At 37.9% G+C, this 20,213-nt stretch overlaps 1 protein-coding gene across 4 annotated transcripts in view; it reads left to right on the forward strand.

The window, feature by feature from the left end:
* Positions 1–18,864, forward strand: part of CASP8AP2 (caspase 8 associated protein 2) — a 45,326-nt gene extending 26,462 nt beyond the window's left edge. Inside the window, exons 7-11 of one of the 4 annotated variants that reach the window (XM_032651218.1) lie at positions 4,324–6,542; positions 7,573–10,702; positions 11,777–11,876; positions 12,446–12,498; positions 15,346–18,864. In XM_032651218.1, coding sequence (XP_032507109.1) covers positions 4,324–6,542; positions 7,573–10,702; positions 11,777–11,876; positions 12,446–12,498; positions 15,346–15,352 — 5,509 coding nt within the window. In that variant the 3' untranslated portion in view covers positions 15,353–18,864. Of the gene's footprint in view, positions 1–4,323; positions 6,543–7,572; positions 10,703–11,776; positions 11,877–12,445; positions 13,522–14,514; positions 15,151–15,345 lie in introns of those variants that run through there. The other 3 variants (XM_032651219.1, XM_032651221.1, XM_032651220.1) reach the window with 3 other exon arrangements.
* Positions 18,865–20,213: the final 1,349 nt, after the last annotated feature.

Below are 20,213 nucleotides of genomic sequence, written 5' to 3' on the forward strand. Positions count from 1 at the left end.
TTTGGCTGCACCGGGTCTTAGTTCCGGCACATGGGATCTTTTTAGTTGCGGCATGCGGACTTCTTAGTTGTGCCATGTGGGCTTCTTAGTTGAGGCATGTGGACTCTTAGTTGTGGCATGCATGTGGGATCTAGTTCCCTGACCAGGGATCGAACCTGGGCTCCCTGCGTTGGGAGGGTAGAGTCTTACGCACTGGGCCACCAGTGAAGTCCCTCAATTATATGTTCTTTTCCCTCTTAAATGGATTTTCTACTTAATTTCTCTCTCTCCCTCTTTTGGTTAGGGGCAGTATTTGGCTCAGAGAATTTCATATCTCTCCTCCCCTTGATAGTCAAACCTCCAGAACAGTTATCTAAACGTGCTGTCTCCATTTCTCCACTTCCCATTTCTACACATTCTTGAACCCATTCTACTCTGACCTCTTCCTCCAAAACAGCTGTGACTACCACTAAATTCATCAAATAGTTTGACTTCTCATTTTAACTTGTCTTTATACACTATTTGACATAGTTGACCCTCTTTTCTTGAAATAGTTTCTCCCTTGGGGTTTCATGATTCTTAGTTTTCTTCCTAACTTGAGATTTATTTTTCTGTACTTGGCTAAGTTGGAATTCCTTAAAGCTCATCACTATGTCCTTTCCTTTCTCTATCAATATTTTCTTATGATGTAATCTTACTTACACTAGTCAGTTCCATTTATATGTAGATACTACCTCACATCTGTACAAAATTTTCAAAATTACCTCATCCACAACAGAATTTAAGATTGAACCCCTTCCGTAGTTCCTAGCTCAGTGGATTCCCCATCATTTATTCAGCTGTGCAAGCTAGAGTGACTGAGGGGTGGAATGGCCATTTAATGTATTGCCCAAACCAGGGTACTTTTGTGAGTAGAAGGAGGGGCTATTAATAATTACACTGACATTGCTTGGCAAACTGGGACATATAGTCACCCTGCATAGGGGTCATCATTGACACTTAGCTCTTGGTCATCCTTCAGATCCAAATTCATTACCATGTCCTTTTGATTTTTGTCTTTATGATCTCTGAAGTTGTTCATTTCTCTTCCATTTCTACCGTTGTTGCTGCCCATCACCTCTCATCTGAACTGGCAGTAGTCTTTGTGCTCAGAACTCTGCATCCGCTCTTGCTCTTTCCAGCCTGTGATTTCTCATTTCTCGACATTAAAGCCACGGGATGCTTTGTAAAGCACAACTCTGGACGTCTGTCACAGAACCACCCCGTCCTACCCACCCCCCTTTTTTTAAAAATGATCTATTTATTTATTTATTTTGGGCTGTGCCGAGCAGCTTGCAGGTTCGTAGTTCCCCCACCAGGGATTGAACCCAGACCTCAGGAATGAAATGAGAAGCTGGGGAAAGCTTCTCATCCTAACCACTGGACCGTCAGGGAATTCCCCCACCCATTTTCTTTCTTTCTTTTTTTTGTGGTACGCGGGCCTCTCACTGCTGTGGCCTCTCCTGCTGCGGAGCACAGGCTGCGGACACGCAGGCCCAGCGGCCATGGCTCACAGGCCCAGCCGCTCCGCGGCATGTGGGATCCTCCCGGACTGGGGCACAAACCTGTGTCCCCTGCATCGGCAGGCGGACTCCCAACCACTGCGCCTCCAGGGAAGCCCCCCCACCGCTTTTCTTGATTAAAACACATCAGTGGCTTCTCATCGATCTTAGGATAAAAGATCATAAATCTTAACTTGGTCCACAGAGCTCTTCACAATATGGTGCCAAACTACTTTTCAGGCCTTGTCTTCAGTGTCTGCCTTTGCCTAGGTATCATAGCTCTAGTGTATCTCCTGCATTCTTTCAGTTTGTTGGGTGTACCATGGCTCTGAGTTGCATGAACTGTTTCCACTCCCTGAAATGCTCCTCTCCTCCACCTGCTAAATACCTACTTATCTTCAGGTCTCGGCATAAGCATCCTTTTCATGTGGGACATTTGTCTGTTCTCACTGACTAGGTCAGATCTCTTTTTTTGTAGCTTCATTTACACTTGCAGTTTAAAAAATCATGAATGGGATCACTTAATTAGTGTTCTCTTCCACTAAACTGTAAACTTCATGGGAGCAGGAACCATGTCTTTGTGTCCTTACCATTTATTGAGTATCTACCATGTACAATAAATGTTTAAAGAGTGAAAGGAGATAATCCTATGTGTGGACCATATGATATGCATTTTAGGCCTTTTGAAAATAAAGATGGTTGTGTATGTTTACTAATCTAAATCCCACAAGGTGCAACAAGCATAAGATCGATTCCTGAAGTGTTGAGGAAATTTTATATATATTTGAATCTTTTAGGGGAGGGGTATAATGTTTGAATAGAGTGAAAATTCAGAGAAACTGGGTGAATAAATGATGTGTTATTTCATTAGATTGTTATACATGGTTATACTGATACATTATCTAATAAAAATTCTGTCAAATATTTGCACTTTTTATTTGTGAGCTTCAACTAGTACTCTAATGGTAAATGTTTATCATTTTGCTGAAAGTTCATTTTTAATAGAAAAAATGGAAATATTGATATAAGATAAAAATTTTCAAGTGTAAATTCTGGAAAGTGTTTAATGTGGAGGTTTATTTTAAAATAAAACCTTTGGGACTTCCCTGGCGGTCCTGTGGTTAAGACTCCATGCTTCCACTGCAGGGGCACGGGTTCCATCCCTGGTCGGGGAACTAGAATCCCGCATATTACATGGCGCGGCCAAATAACAACAACAAAAAATAAAACTTTTGATAGTATTTTATTTAGTGTGGAGTTATGTTAAATGTGTATTACGAGCTCTGTGGGCTAGAACTATCTTTTAGCACCTTACATTTTAATAAGTATGACGTATGTTACACGTGTGCCTGCTTTGTTGAATGTGAGTCCTTTGTTGGATAAATTTATTGAAGACATCTTCTCCCATTCTGTGACTTATCTGTCACTCTCTTTATTGTCTTGTGAGGAATAAAAGTTCTAAATTTTAGTGAAATTCAATCAGTTTTTTTTTTTTATGGTTAATGCTTTTTGTGTTCGCATTTTCCGAGTTGTCTCAAAGGTATTTCCTCATGTTTATTTTTTTGAGTTTATTTATTAGTTTACTAGGACTGCCATAACAGAGTACCACAAACTGGGTGGCCTAAATAACAGAAATTTATTGTCTCACAGTTATGGAGGCCAGAAGTCCAAGATCAAGGTGTCAGTATGATTGATGCCTTCTGCGGGCTATGTGATGGGTCTGTTCCAGGCCTCTCCTTGGCTTGTAGCTGGTTGCCTTCTTCTGTGTCTCTTCATAAAGTCTTTCCTCTATACATATATCTGTCCAAATTTCCCTTTTTTATAAGTACACTAGTCATATTGGATAAGGGTCCACCCTAATGACCTCACTTTAACTTGATTATCTCCAAAGACCCTGTCTCCAAATAAGGTCACTAGTTTGAGGTACTGGGGATTACATTTTGAGGAGACGCAGTTCAACCCGTAACAAGATCCACATAAGGTCTACACATTGCCTTAAGTTGTATGTATCCTGTGTCCTCTTGTTCTATAAAAATCTTCCCTTATTCCTGAGACGATGTTCTCTACACATTTAGTACTGATTAGGCATAGATTTATGGAAATTCAGGGAAGTTATAAAAGTTCAGGAAGATGGCTATATTATTACAAAAAGCTAAAATGAGCTATTTACATTTTATTTTTAGGAAAACTGCCAGTTTTCTGAAAACCTTAGGAGTTATTTTAAACAATAAATACATACCATTCCTCTAGGAAAGGATCACAATTCGCTATTCCTTTTTCTTTTTGCACAGTATGTAACGCTTTAAGATGGCTATTGACGCTTTGGCTTTTGCTGTGGGGTTGTATGTGAAACAGAAAACTAGGATAGGGAGCTACATAGAGTCGCATTTTGATCGTCTCTGTTCTCCAGCAAGATTTCACTTTCCCTTATGTTTCAGTTGGGCTAGAGTGAAGGCAAGAAAATAATGGCACTCGTTCTGAAAGAAGTGAATTTGTGGTTAGTTTGAGAGTTGTGCACCTGTAGTGAAGGAAATCTGAAAGACATTGGCAAATGCTGGGATAGAACTGAGAGGTCCTCCAGGCTTTGAGCAAAGCAAGTGAAAGAGAGTTCCTTGTTTTAAAAACTGGCTCATTTAGTTGGAAGCTGGTAAATTCTTACTACTCATTCTTTTATGCAAAGTAAAATTAGTTTTGCCAGTATGTGGGCCCCCCAGTTTTAAAGTGTATCACATGTGATTAAACCTTGGGTTATTAAAAAGGAATTAACTTTGTTTTTTTGGTGTTAATTTCTATTTCTCAATAGATTGTCTGAGTTTCCACATCTTCGAAATACTCATAAAACTTCAAGGACACCAGATATAGTTAAAACAAAAGGTCTTAAATCCAGATCTCTCCATTTGGATGATTGTTCAAAGACTGATCACAGAGTGAAAAGTGATGTTTCTAAAGATGTACATTATAGCACTTCACTGCCATACCTCGAAAAGGAAGGAAAATCACATTCTGAAAAAAAGGGCACTTCACATTTGCCTACATCTGTTGAAAAACACTCCACCAATGGCATTTGGTCACGTTCCCATTATCAGGTTGGTGAGGGTAGTTCCAGTGAGGATCACAGAAGAGGAAGGAAAGATAGACATAGCCAGTACGGCAGAGGGACTGACAGAATACGAAAAGACTTGAACACTAGCTGTGGTGATGGTGAACCGAGGAACATAGAGGCCAGTCAGAGGCTACAAGGACGTCCTGAGAAATACAGTAAAGGTGAACCAAAGGCTGAAAGCAAAAATTCAAAGTTTAAAAGTAACACAGATTTGGATTATAAAAATGAACGCAGTAGCTCTTCTTGGGAGAAAGAAAGCTCTAGAGACAGGTCACACACTCGACTAGAATCTCAAAGTGACAAAAAACTCGAAAGACAAAGTGAAAGATCACAAAATATAAATAGAAAAGAACTTAAATCACAAGACAAAGAAGAAAGGAAAGTTGACCAAAAACCTAAGTCAGTAGTAAAAGACCAGGATCATTGGAAAAGATCTGAACGAGCATTGCTTCCTTATTGCAAGAAGGAACTAGCAAAATCTTCTCATAATTCAAGTAAATATCATCCAGAAGAGAGAAGAGGCCGGGAAGATTGTAAAAGAGACAGGGCTGTAAGTAATCATAGTTTTCAAGAAGGAAGATGTCCGTCCTCTCTTTCAACCAATAGAATTCACAAACATGTTGACTCTAAGGAAGTTGATGCTGTGCACCAATGGGAAAATGCACCTTTAAGGGTAGAAAGGCATAGAACTGAAGATAAGCGGAAAAGAGAACAAGAGGGCAAAGAAGAAAATAAGCATATGAGAAATGAAAAAAGAGTACTTGCAGAACATCTGCAGAAGACAAACAGAGAGACTAAGAAAGCCGCTACAGATTTAAAGAGACAGAATGAGCCAAAAAATGATAACGGTGAAGTCTCTAATAATGATGTTTCTGAAGGAGTGGATGATAAAGAGCCAGCAGTTAAACCTGAGAACGGTTCAAATGAAACACAAAACAAAGACTTAAAGTTAAGCTTTATGGAAAAATTGAACTTAACTCTTTCTCCTGCTAAAAAGCAGCCTGTTTCTCAGGAAAATCTGCATAAAATAACCGATACTCCCAAATCAAGTGACATATGTGATTTGGAGTCCTTGGTGCAGGCTAAAACTGTGACATGTATTCCCTCTGTCAGTGAACATATCACAGAGGAAACCAAATCAGAGTTATTGGAACCAAAGGATGCTCTTACAGCAGCATCTGAACCCAGGACCAGTGTTTCAGAAAGGAAAATAGAAGAAGAAAATAGTTTGTTCATTAAATCTGTTGCGAATACTGTGCATTGTGATATGTCCATTTGTGGCACAGAGATTTCCTTCTCAGCATCTGTGGAAATGCAACAAACAGAATCCTTGTTTCCATCATCAACAGAAATGGAACAGACCATTAATGGTGCCAGGGCAGCAGTTCCTGTGGTAATAGACACAGTACAAACAAATGTTTCTCAAAACTTTGGTTTGGAATTGGATACCAAAAGAAAGGATGACTTAAATTCTTGTAGTATTTCCGAAGATACAGAAATGAAGGAGGCTTTTTCAACCAAAGTGACCGAATCCAATGAAAGCATTTTGCAGCCTTCAATTGAAGAAGCTGTCATTTTGCCAACAGTCCTTTCAGAAGATGGTAAACCAAACCTTGAGCCTTCTCTTGTAGATGCACCACTGGTTGGGAGTAAGTCTTGTCACTTGGAGCCTTGCTTACCTAAAGAGACTCCAGAATCTTCACTTCGGCAGACTGAGTTAACGGACCACAGAATGGAAATTGGTGAAGCAAACTCAGTATATCACGACGATGAGAACTCAGTTCTGAGCATTGACCTTAATCAGCTGAGACCTATTCCAGAAGCCATCAGTCCTCTGAATAGTCCCGTGAGACCTGTAGCAAAAGTTCTTAGACTGGAAAGCCCATCTCGAGTTCCATTATATAATAACAGTCATAAAGGTAATAGTTTATATTATCTCCTATAACTTATATTTTTGTGAGAGTGTAACATATGTCAGCAGGATGAATCAGTGCTTTTAATTTATTTATTGATATTTATTTATTTTTAAAATTTTTATTGGCATATAGTTGATTTACAGTGTTGTGTTAGTTTTAGGTGTGCAGCAAAGTGAATCAGTTATACATATACATATATCCATTCTTTTTTTTTTAGATTTTTTTCCTGTATAGGCCATTACAGAGTATTGAGTAGAGTTCCCTGTGCTGTACAGCAGGTTCTTATTTGTTATCTATTTTATATATAGTAGTGTGTATATGTCAATCCCAGCCTTCCAATTTATTCCTCCCTGCCCTATCCCCTGGTAACCATAAGTTTGTTTTCTACATCTGTGACTCTACTTTTCTTTTGTAAATAAATTCATTTGTACCCTTTTTTTTAGATTCTACATATAAGTGATATCGTATGATATTTGTCTTTCCGTGTCTGACTTAACTTCACTCGGTATGACAATCTCTAGGTCCATCCATGTTGCTGCAAATGGCATTATTTTGTTAGTGCTTTTTATTTGATAATTATTATTCAGACCTTTGTTGTTACCTAGAAATGTACATTGAGCCTTTAGTCTAGATTTAGGTAATTCTTACTTATACAACAAAAGGGAATGGTAGAACAGATTGTCTCAAATACTCCTTGCTTGCTTTCAGGTATATTTTTGTTGTCCAAAAGCCATCATCAAATGGCATAGAGTGGGTGATGCTGCTAACATCAAGTAAAGAAACCTGAACAGTTGGTTGCTGTTTATCCAAATGACCAAACTCTATACTATCACTATTGTCAGGCACTTTCTGAGACCAGTAAAGACCATGACATGAGTACGTGTTAGAGTAATATAGTGTAAATAGTGTAAAAGCTGTTAAAATAATAAATTGCCTCAACATTTAATTTTTTGTTATAAATATTTAGTATGGAAATGTTAAATGACAAAGACTCAGTAGTCATGTGACTATAATATGCTTTTTTCTTCCACAGATGTGTTTCCACCAAATTTAGCTCATTCTGCCTCCAAGAGTCAGTCTGATCTCAATAAGGAAAATCAAAAGCCAATTTGCAAATCTGACAAATTTACAGAAGCAGACTCCCACAAGAATTCATCTTTAGATGAATTAGAAGAAGGAGAAATTATAAGCGACAGTGAAAAATCTGAACCACAAAAACGTTTTGACAAAAGTACCAACCCAAGAGCTTCTGCTGAAGTGCAGAACACAAGAACTAACCCAGGAAGTAGGAAAAGCACTGTGCATTTGGATAAAGACAACAGGAAGGTATCTTCTATAAAAATCCATCAGACCAAAAGCAAATGGAATAAAAGACGAACTGAATCTAGCAGATCTTCAAAAACAGAGAGGAAAGATAGGTCAGTGGGCACTTCCAGCCTGGAAAAAATAGTGCCAATTATTGCTGCACCCTCTTCTGTCCGAGAGGTTGTGCACATGTTACGAATGATAAGAAAACATGTAAGGAAAAATTATATGAAATTCAAGGTAAAATTTTCATCAATACAATTTCATAGAATTATTGAGTCAGCAATTTTGAGTTTTACATCACTAATTAAACACCTTGACTTATCCAAAATCTCTAAGTCAGTGACTATTTTACAGAAGAATCTCTGTGATGTTATAGAATCCAAACTTAAGCAAGTTAAAAAGAATGGCATCGTGGATCGTTTATTTGAACAGCAGCTACCAGATATGAAAAAAAAATTGTGGAAATTTGTAGATGAACAACTTGATTACTTGTTTACAAAGCTTAAGAAAATCTTAGCAAAGTTTTGTGACTCCATAAACATTGGCAGTGACAGTGACGAAGGAAAACTTGAAAAGAGAAATAAAGACAAAGCACAATATTCAAATTGTCAGAAGGGGAATGTAGGCAGCTCCAGCAAAGAAATGTTGAAGGAGAAACCCCCCAAATCAGAAGATTCTGGTTACTCTAAGTCTTTAGTAGGTTGTAAAAAATCGGAGGAAAAACATCAAGAGCAAAATAATTCCAGTATTAACAGAGTAAAGCACAACATTAAAAAAAGTACTAACACTTGCTTTGGTAATATTAAGAACCCTCAATTTGAAGAGGCGTCCTTGGAACCAAACTGCCCGAGCACCCCAAAGGCAGGAAAAATGGAAGGCAGCACCATAGAGGACTCACAGGCATCCCAGCACGCTGCTTTGAAGCCAGAACGCAGTTTTGAGATTCTTACTGAGCAGCAAGCATCTAGCCTTACTTTTAATTTAGTGAGTGATGCACAGATGGGAGAAATATTTAAAAGTTTGTTGCAAGGTTCTGATCTTTTGGACAACAGTGTTAACTGTAACGAAAAAAGTGAGTGGGAGTTAAAGACACCAGCGAAACAGATGCTAGAGACTCTTAAATGTGAATCTCTACCAGTTTGTACAACGGAAGAGCTCGTTTCAGGGGTGGTTTCTCCCTGTCCTAAGGTGATTAGTGATGATAATTGGTCATTATTGTCATCTGAGAAAGGTCCGTCTCTGTCTTCAGGGCTTTCATTGCCAGTTCATCCTGATGTGTTGGATGAAAGTTGTATGTTTGAAGTGTCCACTAACGTAGCTTTAAGTAAAGATAATGTATGTAGTTCAGAAAAGAGTAAGCCCTGTGTTTCCTCCATACTTCTTGAAGATCTAGCAGTCTCTTTAACAGTACCATCACCTCTAAAGTCAGATGGTCATCTCAGTTTCTTAAAGTCAGATGTTTCGTCTAATTCAACGCCCGAAGAAGTTATTAGTGCCCATTTTAGTGAAGATGCCTTACTTGAGGAAGAGGATGCATCTGAACAGGACATTCATTTAGCCCTGGAGTCTGATAATTCAAGCAGTAAATCAAGTTGTTCTTCATCATGGACAAGCCGGTCTATTGCTCCAGGCTTTCAGTACCACCCTAATCTACCCATGCACGCTGTCATAATGGAAAAGTCCAATGATCATTTCATTGTGAAAATACGCCGTGCGGCACCATCTACCTCCCCTAGTCATAAACAGAATACGGTGGCTGATGAATCTTTGCCAAGAGTGGAAAAGGAAGCTGACGAAACAGTGGAGAAAAAATATATTTCATGTCAGTACAGAGTTTTTAAATCTGTGGAGGAATTGAAAATTTCCAGTAAAAATGTTGATAGCAGTAAATCAGTTCATGAAGAACAGGACTGTATGATACAAACAGAGGTTCCCGATATATATGAATTTCTTAAAGATGCTTCAGGTAAAGTGGTTCATAGTACTGAAGTAGTTGAAGAATGTTTCAAGTTGCATCAAGTATGGGAACCAAAAGTACCTGAAAGCGTTGAAGAATTGCCTCCAATGGACGAAATTCCACATTCTGTCGAGGATCATCTTCCAAACGCGTATATAGACCTCACAAAAGATCCAGTCACCGAGACCAAAAAGTTGGGGGAATTCGTAGAAGTAACAGTTTTAAATATTGAGCAGTTGGGATGTTCTGGAAGCAGTGTGGATCAAAATGCTCCAGTATTGGACAGTATGCAGCCTGATACTGTAGATGCTTTTATTGATTTGACACAAGATGTTTCAAGTGACAGTAAAAATGAAGGTAACTGTCCTGCTTTAGCTGTTAAAGACTTGGGGTGTCAGGTGATATGTGTAGATGAAGATAACTCAAAGGAAGAAAAGGTGCAAGTGGCAAACAGGCCTTTGGAATGCATTGTTGAGGAAGCCTGTATCGATTTAACCTCGGCATTTCCCAGTTCGGGTGAAGTGAAAAAGGTTGATGTAAAATCAGAGTTGGCATCAAATTCTGGTAGTTCAGAGTTGCCTGGGGCTTTGGATAATGCTCACAAAAAGAGGAAAAATCTTTCTGATCTAAATCCTTCTCAGAAAAAACAGAGAAAGGAAGCAGACTTAACCGGCAGGGAAAAGACCAAGAAAATTACCCAAGATTCTGGTGAGAATGGTGATGCTCACCGAAAGAAAGCCAGTAAGAAAAAGGCCCCTGTAGTAACTAAAGATCCCTCGTCGTTAAAGGAAAGCCCAGGGACTAAGGATGCATCAGCAGCATCTGCCACTTCTCTTGCAAGCCTTTCTGCGAAGAATGTTATTAAAAAGAAGGGAGAAATTATAGTTTCGTGGACAAGGTAAGAATCTAATGAGACTGTTAAATCACCAGGAAGTTTTAAGATACCAGCAATCTGTTCTGTCATGTCATCATAGTTTTATCCCATCTTAAAATAGGGAAAGTGATGACTTACTTCAAAAGTGGCCAAAGTTGGTAGAAGATACGTTCTAGGATACAACCCAGCTGTACTGTAGAACAGTCTAGAGCAGTGGCTCTTAACCAGCGCTGTGTACTAGCACCGTGGACAGAACTTTTCCTTATGTTCTTAACTTCACTTTTCAATGAAAAAGAAAAATCCTTTCATTTGTAAGGAGCCTGGTATACGCACATTTTAGAAAGGAGGAATGACAGGTGGTGAATAGGACAAAAAGTGTGGGTGTTTGTAATTTGAGTTTTCCCCCGAAATTAGAAGCTTCAAAAACAGGTTGTACTTTTGACTTTTATGTGAGATTTTTAAGAAATGCAGATGTAAAGACCCCATTTCGGATGTCAAGGTGACCACAGTTGGGAACCAGTGAACCAGAGGTGCGTGATCTCTAGACCGGCTAGAGTGCATAATGAGAGAGAATGAATTTTGTTGAAATTGGTGATCAATTTTGTTTAAAACCTCAGTCCTCTAATGCCTTCATTTCGGGTAACCTGCAGATGGTAAAATCTCAGAGACTATAATAACGCACATTGGTTCAGACCATGTAGAAAAAACAGAGGTCTGGGGATTAGAAGATCTGGCTTCTGTGTTACTTTTTGGTTCTTCTCGCTTATCAGGTCTGTGATCACGTTTGGGCCCTAATTTTTAAAGTACTATACACACTACAAGTAGAATTTTTTAAAATCTTTCATTTTGTCACTAGAAACATACATTAGTATTTGTTTTAGAAAATTTGGGAAATATGTATGAAGTCAAAGATTAAAATCATCCATAATCTTATCTCTCAGAGATAACCATCGTCCGTATTTTAGTATACACACTTGTTCTTTTTTTATGGGTTTTAATAAAAATGTCAACTCTTATTGGTAGATAGTAAGGCAATGGAATTTTTGTTACCTTTCTGTTCGAACCTACAAAAGCTAAATAACATTTTTCCCCCTTCAGAAATGATGACCGGGAAATTTTATTGGAGTGTCAGAAAAAAGGGCCATCGTTGAAAACGTTTTCTCAGTTAGCTGCCAAGTTGAATAAAAATCCATATCAGGTAACTACTCCAGTTTTACATCTCTATAGTTTCACAGATGTTACTACTCTAAATATTTAGATTTGATTTTTAATGTGTTTAAAATATATAGCTATTTGTTAGCCAACTTCTTTAAAAGTATGGCTCTTTGGAGAATTCCCCAGTGTTCCAGTAGTTAGGACTCCATGCTTTCACTGCCGAGAGCATGGGTTCAGTCCCTGGTCAGGGAACTAAGATCCCACAAGCTGTGTGGTGCAGCCAAAAAAATAAAATAAAAGACTGTTAAAAACTCAGTGATCGTGGAAGAAGTCTGAAACAATCCGAATTCTTTATTCTGTTGTTTTGCCATTTACTTATTTGATCTTGAGCAATTTTGTAATGATATTTGCCTGTTTAAGAAGGTTTGATATTGAAAAGTTAAACTAGCAATTACCTTTATTATGAAGATACTTTGTTTTTCTAACTATTACTTTACCTTTATAATTAAGGGTAACTTACTCTGTCTTTAGATGGTTTGTGAAAATATTCATCAAAGATAAAAGAATATATATTGAGATATTTATAATTAACCCTCATTTAAAATTTTTCAGGTCTCAGAAAGATTCCAGCAGCTAATGAAGCTCTTTGAAAAGTCAAAATGCAGGTAGTTAATGGTTACACTACAGTAGGCTAGTAAAGTAAATGCTTGACACTGTACCTGTGCACTTAATGGCCTGTTAGTCATTGAAGGTGTGAGTGGCGGGTGAGAGACATCCAGTTGAGTTCCTGTTTCAGTCACAGGTTGGAGAATGGTTGCTCGTGCAGGCTTCTAAGGCACCTCATCCACAGGGACGTGGTCAATGAAACCTGCTGCAGTTCAGATCAGCATCTCTCCTCAGCCTTCTGAGTGTTGATGAGTCTAAAGTGGGGGGAAATCCATTTGATGATTGATAATAAATTTTTATCGATGAGGAAAAACAAAACATTCTTGAGGGAATTCCCTGGTGGCCCAGCGGTTAGGACTCTGTGTTTCCACTGCCAGGGGCCTGGGTTCTGTCCCTGGTCGGGGAACTAAGATCTTGTGTGCCACGTGGCTCAGCCAAAAAAAGAAAAAAAAAGGCGAGAAAACATTCTTGAATAGCATTATATTTCATAGCCAGTGAAATCTGTGCAGTCGTAATTTAACATATTTTACATTTTTAATTAGGAGTGCTAAAATACAAAACATACATTTATAAACATGAAGTCCATTGTCATCTGAAGAGGTGACATGATTTACCACGTTACATTATTAATAATGTTCACAGACATGTTTCTTTAAGCCATTCTTATACGGGTTTATTAAGGCAATAATGTTTATCAGGTATTTCCTGTAAGACCTGAGCCAATTGCTTAAATATTTTGGACTTTTATGTAAGGAAGATTGTAAAGATATTTAACATATCACTATTTTTCAGTTGATTTGTAGTCATAATTATTTGAATCCAGAATGCCCAACTTTAAATAAAACTAACTCTGAAGAAGAACCATATTTGGACATTGATCTCATTGTGAAGGGTTCTGAACACTTTTGAGTTATAAAAATCTGTTTCTAGGGCTTCCCTGGTGGCGCAGTGGTTGGGAGTCCGCCTGCCGATGCAGGGGACACGGGTTCGTGCCCCGGTCCGGAAAGATCCCACATGCCGCGGAGCGGCTGGGCCCGTGAGCCATGGCCGCTGAGCCTGCGCGTCCGGAGCCTGTGCTCTGCAGCGGGAGAGGCCACAACAGTGAGAGGCCTGTGTACCGCAAAAAAAAAAAAAAAAAAATCTGTTTCTAAACCCAGTGTAAATTACTGTCTTTAGATAATCTGTTAATTTCAGTATCCTCTCAAAGCAACTAGTTTGTTAATGAAATCTTCAAAAGATATTTAGTAGTGTACTCTGACATTAAAATTCTGTTTATATAATTCAGAATGTAAGATTGAATAATAAGGAATTTGAAGAAAAAGCTTATTCTAAAAAAAAAAAAAAAAAAAAAAAAAAAGCTTATTCTAAAGAACCTTTAAGAAACAGTTTGATGCAAAAATGACCTGTTTTCTTTTCAGATTCACTATGCTGTTAATTTTTCACTGCCTTTAGAAAATTAAACTGAGGTTTTTTTTGTTTTATTTGAACGTTATCTTAAAATATGACTTCCATTCTCTTGTTGAAGATAATGTTCCCTTCGTGAACGAACTAACTTGTATCTGGAAATGACACTTATTAGTTTGAAATTTCCAAATTCCATTACAAATCTACAATCTTTTAATGGATTTGGTACTTGAGATTTTATTTGCTTGCATGATAGCACAAATAGTGAGTTATTTCATTCCTAGTTTGTTTTTTTTTAATTTTATTTTATTATTTATTTTTTATACAGCAGGTTCTTATTATCTGTTTTATACATATTAGTGTATATATGTCAATCCCAATGCCTAGTTTGTTTCTTAACTGATTTTTTTTCCTTCAGGTACTATAGTCTCATTACATTCTTATCAAAATCAGAGTGTAAAGATAAAGTTACCAAACTGAGTCTATAAAAAGCTAGTTCTTTAACCACCAATATTTATTATCTAAGAGAACTCATTTAAAAGAACAACACTTTATGAGATGGTCATATCAGAAAAATAGAATCATAACTTTAGCATTTTCTTACATTACAGATAAGTTGCTGAATTCCTTGGAGTCTTAATTGATATTGCAAACTACACAGAAGCTTGGAATTCTTCATGTTTTTAATGGGGAAGGAGAGGGCAGTTTTATGACATTCGATTACCAGATAATAATCTGCATTTGTCATAACTTGCTGACTCTTAATCTCAAGCCAGCGTGTTCACCTTGTTCCTGACATCAGTCTGATTTGCTTATCTGTTATTAGTCATGATATTTATTTTTAAACAGGTTAGAACTTGTTATTAAGATAAAAGCAACAACAAAACAGTATTGAAACCTTAGTTTTGATATTTCAAAGAAATGACTTTCTTTCTAGATTTTTAAAAATAGTTTTGTAGAATTTTAAGCTTAACCATTATTTAGTTCGTTTCATCCATTTTTATTTGCTTTTCTAATTGCCTGTGCACAATTTGGTAAATTGTAAAGTAATTTAAATAGTGTATCTGTAAATATGTGTAATTATAATGATGTAAAATACTTTGTGTTTGTGTGTGTATGTTTGGGTGTATACACACACATAAATGGCTGTACCTAGCCAAGGACTTTTCTATTTGTATAAAACTTTTTATATAAAGTTTGCTTTCTTTACCAGTAATGTATAAATAAAACCATGTAAAGTTCTGTTATATTTTGATTAGAATGTTCTTTTAACATGCTTAGATAATAATTGAAACAAAAAAAAAGGTAAAACTCCCAGAGGACATGGGGGCTATTTTGAAGTGGTTCTTGGTTAAGGTGTGGCTGACTGAATGCGTGGCTGGCTGAATGTGTTGGAGCAGTTAATTGGAGAAAACCAGTTGCCTTTGCCTGCTTTCTCACAGCAGGTAATGGTACAGCGAACAGTGCTGCAGGTGTCCTCACAGACAAAATCAGGGCAGCATAAAAACTCCTTTGGGGTGAAGATCTGGGAAAAACAGGTAAGGATTAACTAGCTATGCATTATTTATTCATCCCTCCCCGCTTCAGACTGGTGGCACTGATGGGTTACAGTCTAGGCTTTGGACTCTGTGAAGTGACTTGAGGAAATTGCCATTTCTCCCACAGTGTCCAGTATCTGCAGGAGAAGCCCTGACCTGAAGGATTACTTGGTAGATAACGAACTGAAATAATGAACTGTGGTTTTGTAGTGCTGGGGCTGCCTAGAGGGCTGGCCCTCAGCCCTTCCCCAGTGCATTCTATCACTCAGAACCCTTACCACCAGGTGAATGAGTTCCCGAGCCAAAACAAAGTAGCAGCTAAGAGATACCACTGGTTTAAAAGAAAATAAACAGGATTACATAAGACCATAACAATCTAAAATAAAGCCAATAAACGTTAAAAGGAAAAAGAGAAGATTTTGGCAGTGTGGTACAAGAATCAGAACTAACCACGTAGAAATATTAAAAATATAATATTTAAAATAAATGTAATAAAATGGAATGAAAATAGAGTGCATACAGCTGATGCATGAATCAGTGACTTGAAAAGTTGGATTGAGAAACTCCTCCAGAAGGCAGCAAAAAAAGGATAAATAGAAAATAAATGCAGATGTAAGTGGGATGAGGGACAGAAGTAGTATGTGCCAACATTCAAGTAACAAATGAGGTCAGAAGAAGAAAAAATTTGAAGATTGAGAGGGCCATAGAGTGCCAAACAAGAAAGAAGAAAGTACCCACATCTAGACACATACTGAAATTAGGAGTATCAAGGATAACGAGAAAAATCTAAAGGTTTTTAAACAGTCAATCCTTGTATAAAGGAACAAGAATCATATTGACCTTACTCTTCAGAAGAGCAATGCTGGCTGTCAGGAAACAGTATTTTTAAGGTACTGGACCTAAAATTTTATATCCATTTAAATTGTTATTCAAATGTGAGGGTTTAATAAAAGACATTAATATTCATCACTCAAAGATCCGCAGTGTAAACATTTTTGGAGAGAATACTTAAAAAACAAGTGCAGGAAATATTTCAAGAACTAGGGGTGAGTGATCAGATACCTTGGTAAAGTGTGTACAGGCTGACCTCAGCGATACTGCAGGTTTGGTTCCAGACCACTGCAATAAGGCAAATATTGCAATAAAGCAAGTCACGAAGTTTTTGGTTTCCACTTCTACCCATAGGAGTTTATATCACTAGGTGTGAACAAGGTGGCATGGTGAGTACGGGCACCATTGACGAGCCTTAAAAGCAGTGGCTAGTGAAGCTCTCACCCTGTGTGCATCTTTCTCTATCCTGAGACATTTATTCTCTCTAGGCTTTCTGTTCCCTTCTGTTTCTCTGAGTGTGTTTTGGGTCTCCTAGTGACTCCGTAGATTCAGCATAACTTTCGGTGAGAGTAAAAGTAGGAACTTAAAAAAAAAAAAAAACTTGTCTATGGAGTGGTTCTCAGCCTTTAGTGTGCAGATATTTGCTCAGCCTTCGGGCCAGTTGGAATGAGGCAGTGGGTGTCTTTCCCACAGCTGTGTAGTGCTAATATTACTTACCTCATCAATAACTTCCAATTATTACTGTGAGGTTATGGAGAGTTGCCCACTCTGTGCCTCTGTCTTAAAGATATTCACCTACTTGCTAAAAGTCTTCAAGAGTGAAGTGATAAGATTTATTCACCTGCTGAAGACTTTAAAAAATCAGATATATGGTTCCACTTATTGTTTATATTCTGGTTTACACATTTATTTTCTTGAATAGGTAATACATTCACTGTTCAGTGAACCATATAAAAGTATCCATCTCACCTCTTCTCCAGTCACTGGGTTACCTTTCCTTGAGGCAACTAATATTAGGGGTTATTCTATGCAAGCTTCTGAATTGTTCTTTTCATAAATGTATGATTTTTTTTTTTTTTTTGGCGGTACGCGGGCCTCTCACTGCCGTGGCCTCTCCCGCCGCGGAGCACAGGCTCCGGACGCGCAGGCCCAGCGGCCACAGCTCACGGGCCCAGCCGCTCCGCGGCACGTGGGATCCTCCCGGACCGGGGCACGAACCCGTGTCCCCTGCAACGGCAGGCAGACTCCCAACCACTGCGCCACCAGGGAAGCCCTAAATGTGTGATTTTAATGTTTTGGCTCTGGTAAAATGCATTAACGGTATTAATTACTTTGCAGCTGACTTTTAGGATTAAATGTCAAGGGCTTTCTTGGACAATGTACCCTATACTACACAGATACACATTAATACATTGTGTGTTTTCACCTCTAGTTAATTCTGACAGTCAGTTTGTATTTGAGGCTAGTGTGCTGGGGTAGTGGAAACTTAACCTCTTTACCTGTCTACCTTTCATTATCATCCATTTTTTAAATATGTGAAAATAGAATAGGCAGATGATACTTATGAAGTGTCCATAACTTTATGCACTTTCTGTATTTTATATGGAAAAGAGCAGGTTTAGAAATGTGCCTTGGAGCTGTGTTCTAGGGACACCCTTGCTGTCAACTCCTCTAAGGTGGCAGTTAGATTGTGTACTTGACATGTGACTAATGTAAGATGCTACAAGGCTGGGAGTTAGGAGATCTGGTCTCTGTCTGCATTGGGCAAATCATTTGACCTCTCTGAATTAAAACACTTTACGAAAATTTGATATAGGTTTCTAAGGTTCTCACATTCTCTACTGGAAGAGAACATTTTCCTGAGCTGCCTGTTTCAGCCTAATAGAATATTGCTAGAACACATAACCTACAGACCAGGCACAGCCCCCTCTTGGTGGTCTAAAAATGCTTACTTTCTTTTTGAGCTATTTCTCCTTTCAGCCTGGCATGATTTGCAAGAGCACTTTGGGTTTGACTGTCACTGTTATTATTTGTTCCCATTTGGTGAGGCCAGACTCAACCCAGGCAGCTGTTGATGAAATTGGACATGACCCATTGATCTGTGACATCAGTTCCCAGAGCAATCAACTGACTGAAAGAAATGCACCCAAAGTCAAATCACCATTATCATCCACAAACGAAAAAGGAAAATTCTCATTCGTTTCACCTTTCATTTCCAAATATGATATACCAGGAGGGTCTCCAGCTTCATGCCAATTAGAAAAAAATAAGAGAATTAAAAAGCACCAAAGGACATCTTGACCTCAGGGGAGGACTAGGTTAGACTCCATTGATCAAAGTTACTGCGCTTATTCTGCATTGGTCCCCACAGCCAGTGGGTCAGAGCTTTTACATCTGCAACCAGCGGTATTTCCACTAATTAGCCACACATGGTCCAACTTGAAGGTTCTTTGAGCCCAGTCATTAATTTTTTATCCACTCCTAAGGTAAGTTGTAAATATATGGTATCTCTTGTTTATAAGAAATATAGGAAATCCCTGTGGGGATACAAAGATAATATTTGAAATAAAATTCAGGAAAGGAGCACTGACTTTTTACACAGGAGATGCTAAATTAGTATTTGATAATAAAAGAAAATTCAAGAATATTTCTTGGACCTGTGGTTATTTAATAGTAAAAAACAGGTTTTTTTAGGAAACATAGGAATGCTTGTCTAAAGGATCTTGCTCTTGCATGTTAATATGCAGGATTGTATTTCTGTTTCATGTATTTCTGTTTTTCGGTGTTCCTTTTCTTGCTATTTAAAAATTATAATTTACTAGTTTTAAAGCGAGAGTGGCAAAAAGAAGCATTAAATAGTTTAGGATTTCTAAACAGAGAATACGTTGATAAAATGAGCTAGCTTTTTCACCTTGGGGTTTTTACAGAAAATAGCAGCACTAGCTTTTTTTTAAGTGCTAATAAAGGAGTTCTTTTTTTAAATAAAGAATAATGGGCAGACAATTTCAAAGGAATAATTATGGGAAAGGACCTAAACTCTTTAAGAGAGGATAGCGCTTAGTAAATTATTGCTTCTGTTAATGAGGCAGAAGTCCACAATTTTTAAATCTGATTTTTTATTTGCATGTGCTAGAGATGACTACATTTTTAATTTTTGAATTACAAACAATTCGCAAGTATATAGAGTAAAAATAGCCTCCTTAATACCTCTTCCAAACTCTGACAGGTACCTACTACTTTAAAATTTTTATTTAAAATATTGTTTATACATATGTATGTACATACAGCTATAAATTTACATAAATGTATATATTAGATAAAAATCAGTCATGCTTTCTTAGAAGAGTCTTTTTCCTTTTCCTTTTTCTTTTTTGCCTCTCCCTTTAAGCTCCACCCTCCACCCTCATGTTCTCCTACAGACCTCCAGTAACCTATATGAACTTCCTTATGTGTGCCCTTCTGTATTTTTTCTCCATACTTCTGTAGCCACATACACATGCATTTCCTATACATATGCATACACATATATGTATATTTATAGGATTTTATTTTACTCAGTGATCTATGGATGAATTAATTTGGGGAGAATTGTTGTCTTTATAAATTTTGAGTTTTCTAATCACTGAGCATGGTATATCCCACCATTAAATTTATTTATTTAAATAGTGGTATGTGTATGTGTAGTTAGCATTGTCAGCTATTCTCTTCTTGAAACTGTCCTGCTTTGGTTTCAGTGACATTGCCCTTAATGGTTTTCCCCCTCTTTCTCTTTGGCCATTTCTCATTTTCACCTGTAGACTTTTTTTGTTGTTGTTGCGGTACGCGGGCCTCTCACTGTTGTGGCCTCTCCCGTTGCGGAGCACAGGCTCCGGACGTGCAGGCCCAGCGGCCATGGCTCACGGGCCCAGCCGCTCCGTGGCATGTGGGATCTTCCCGGACCG

Source organism: Phocoena sinus, chromosome 12, assembly GCF_008692025.1.
Source record: "Phocoena sinus isolate mPhoSin1 chromosome 12, mPhoSin1.pri, whole genome shotgun sequence".
NCBI classification, from domain to species: Eukaryota; Metazoa; Chordata; class Mammalia; order Artiodactyla; family Phocoenidae; genus Phocoena; species Phocoena sinus.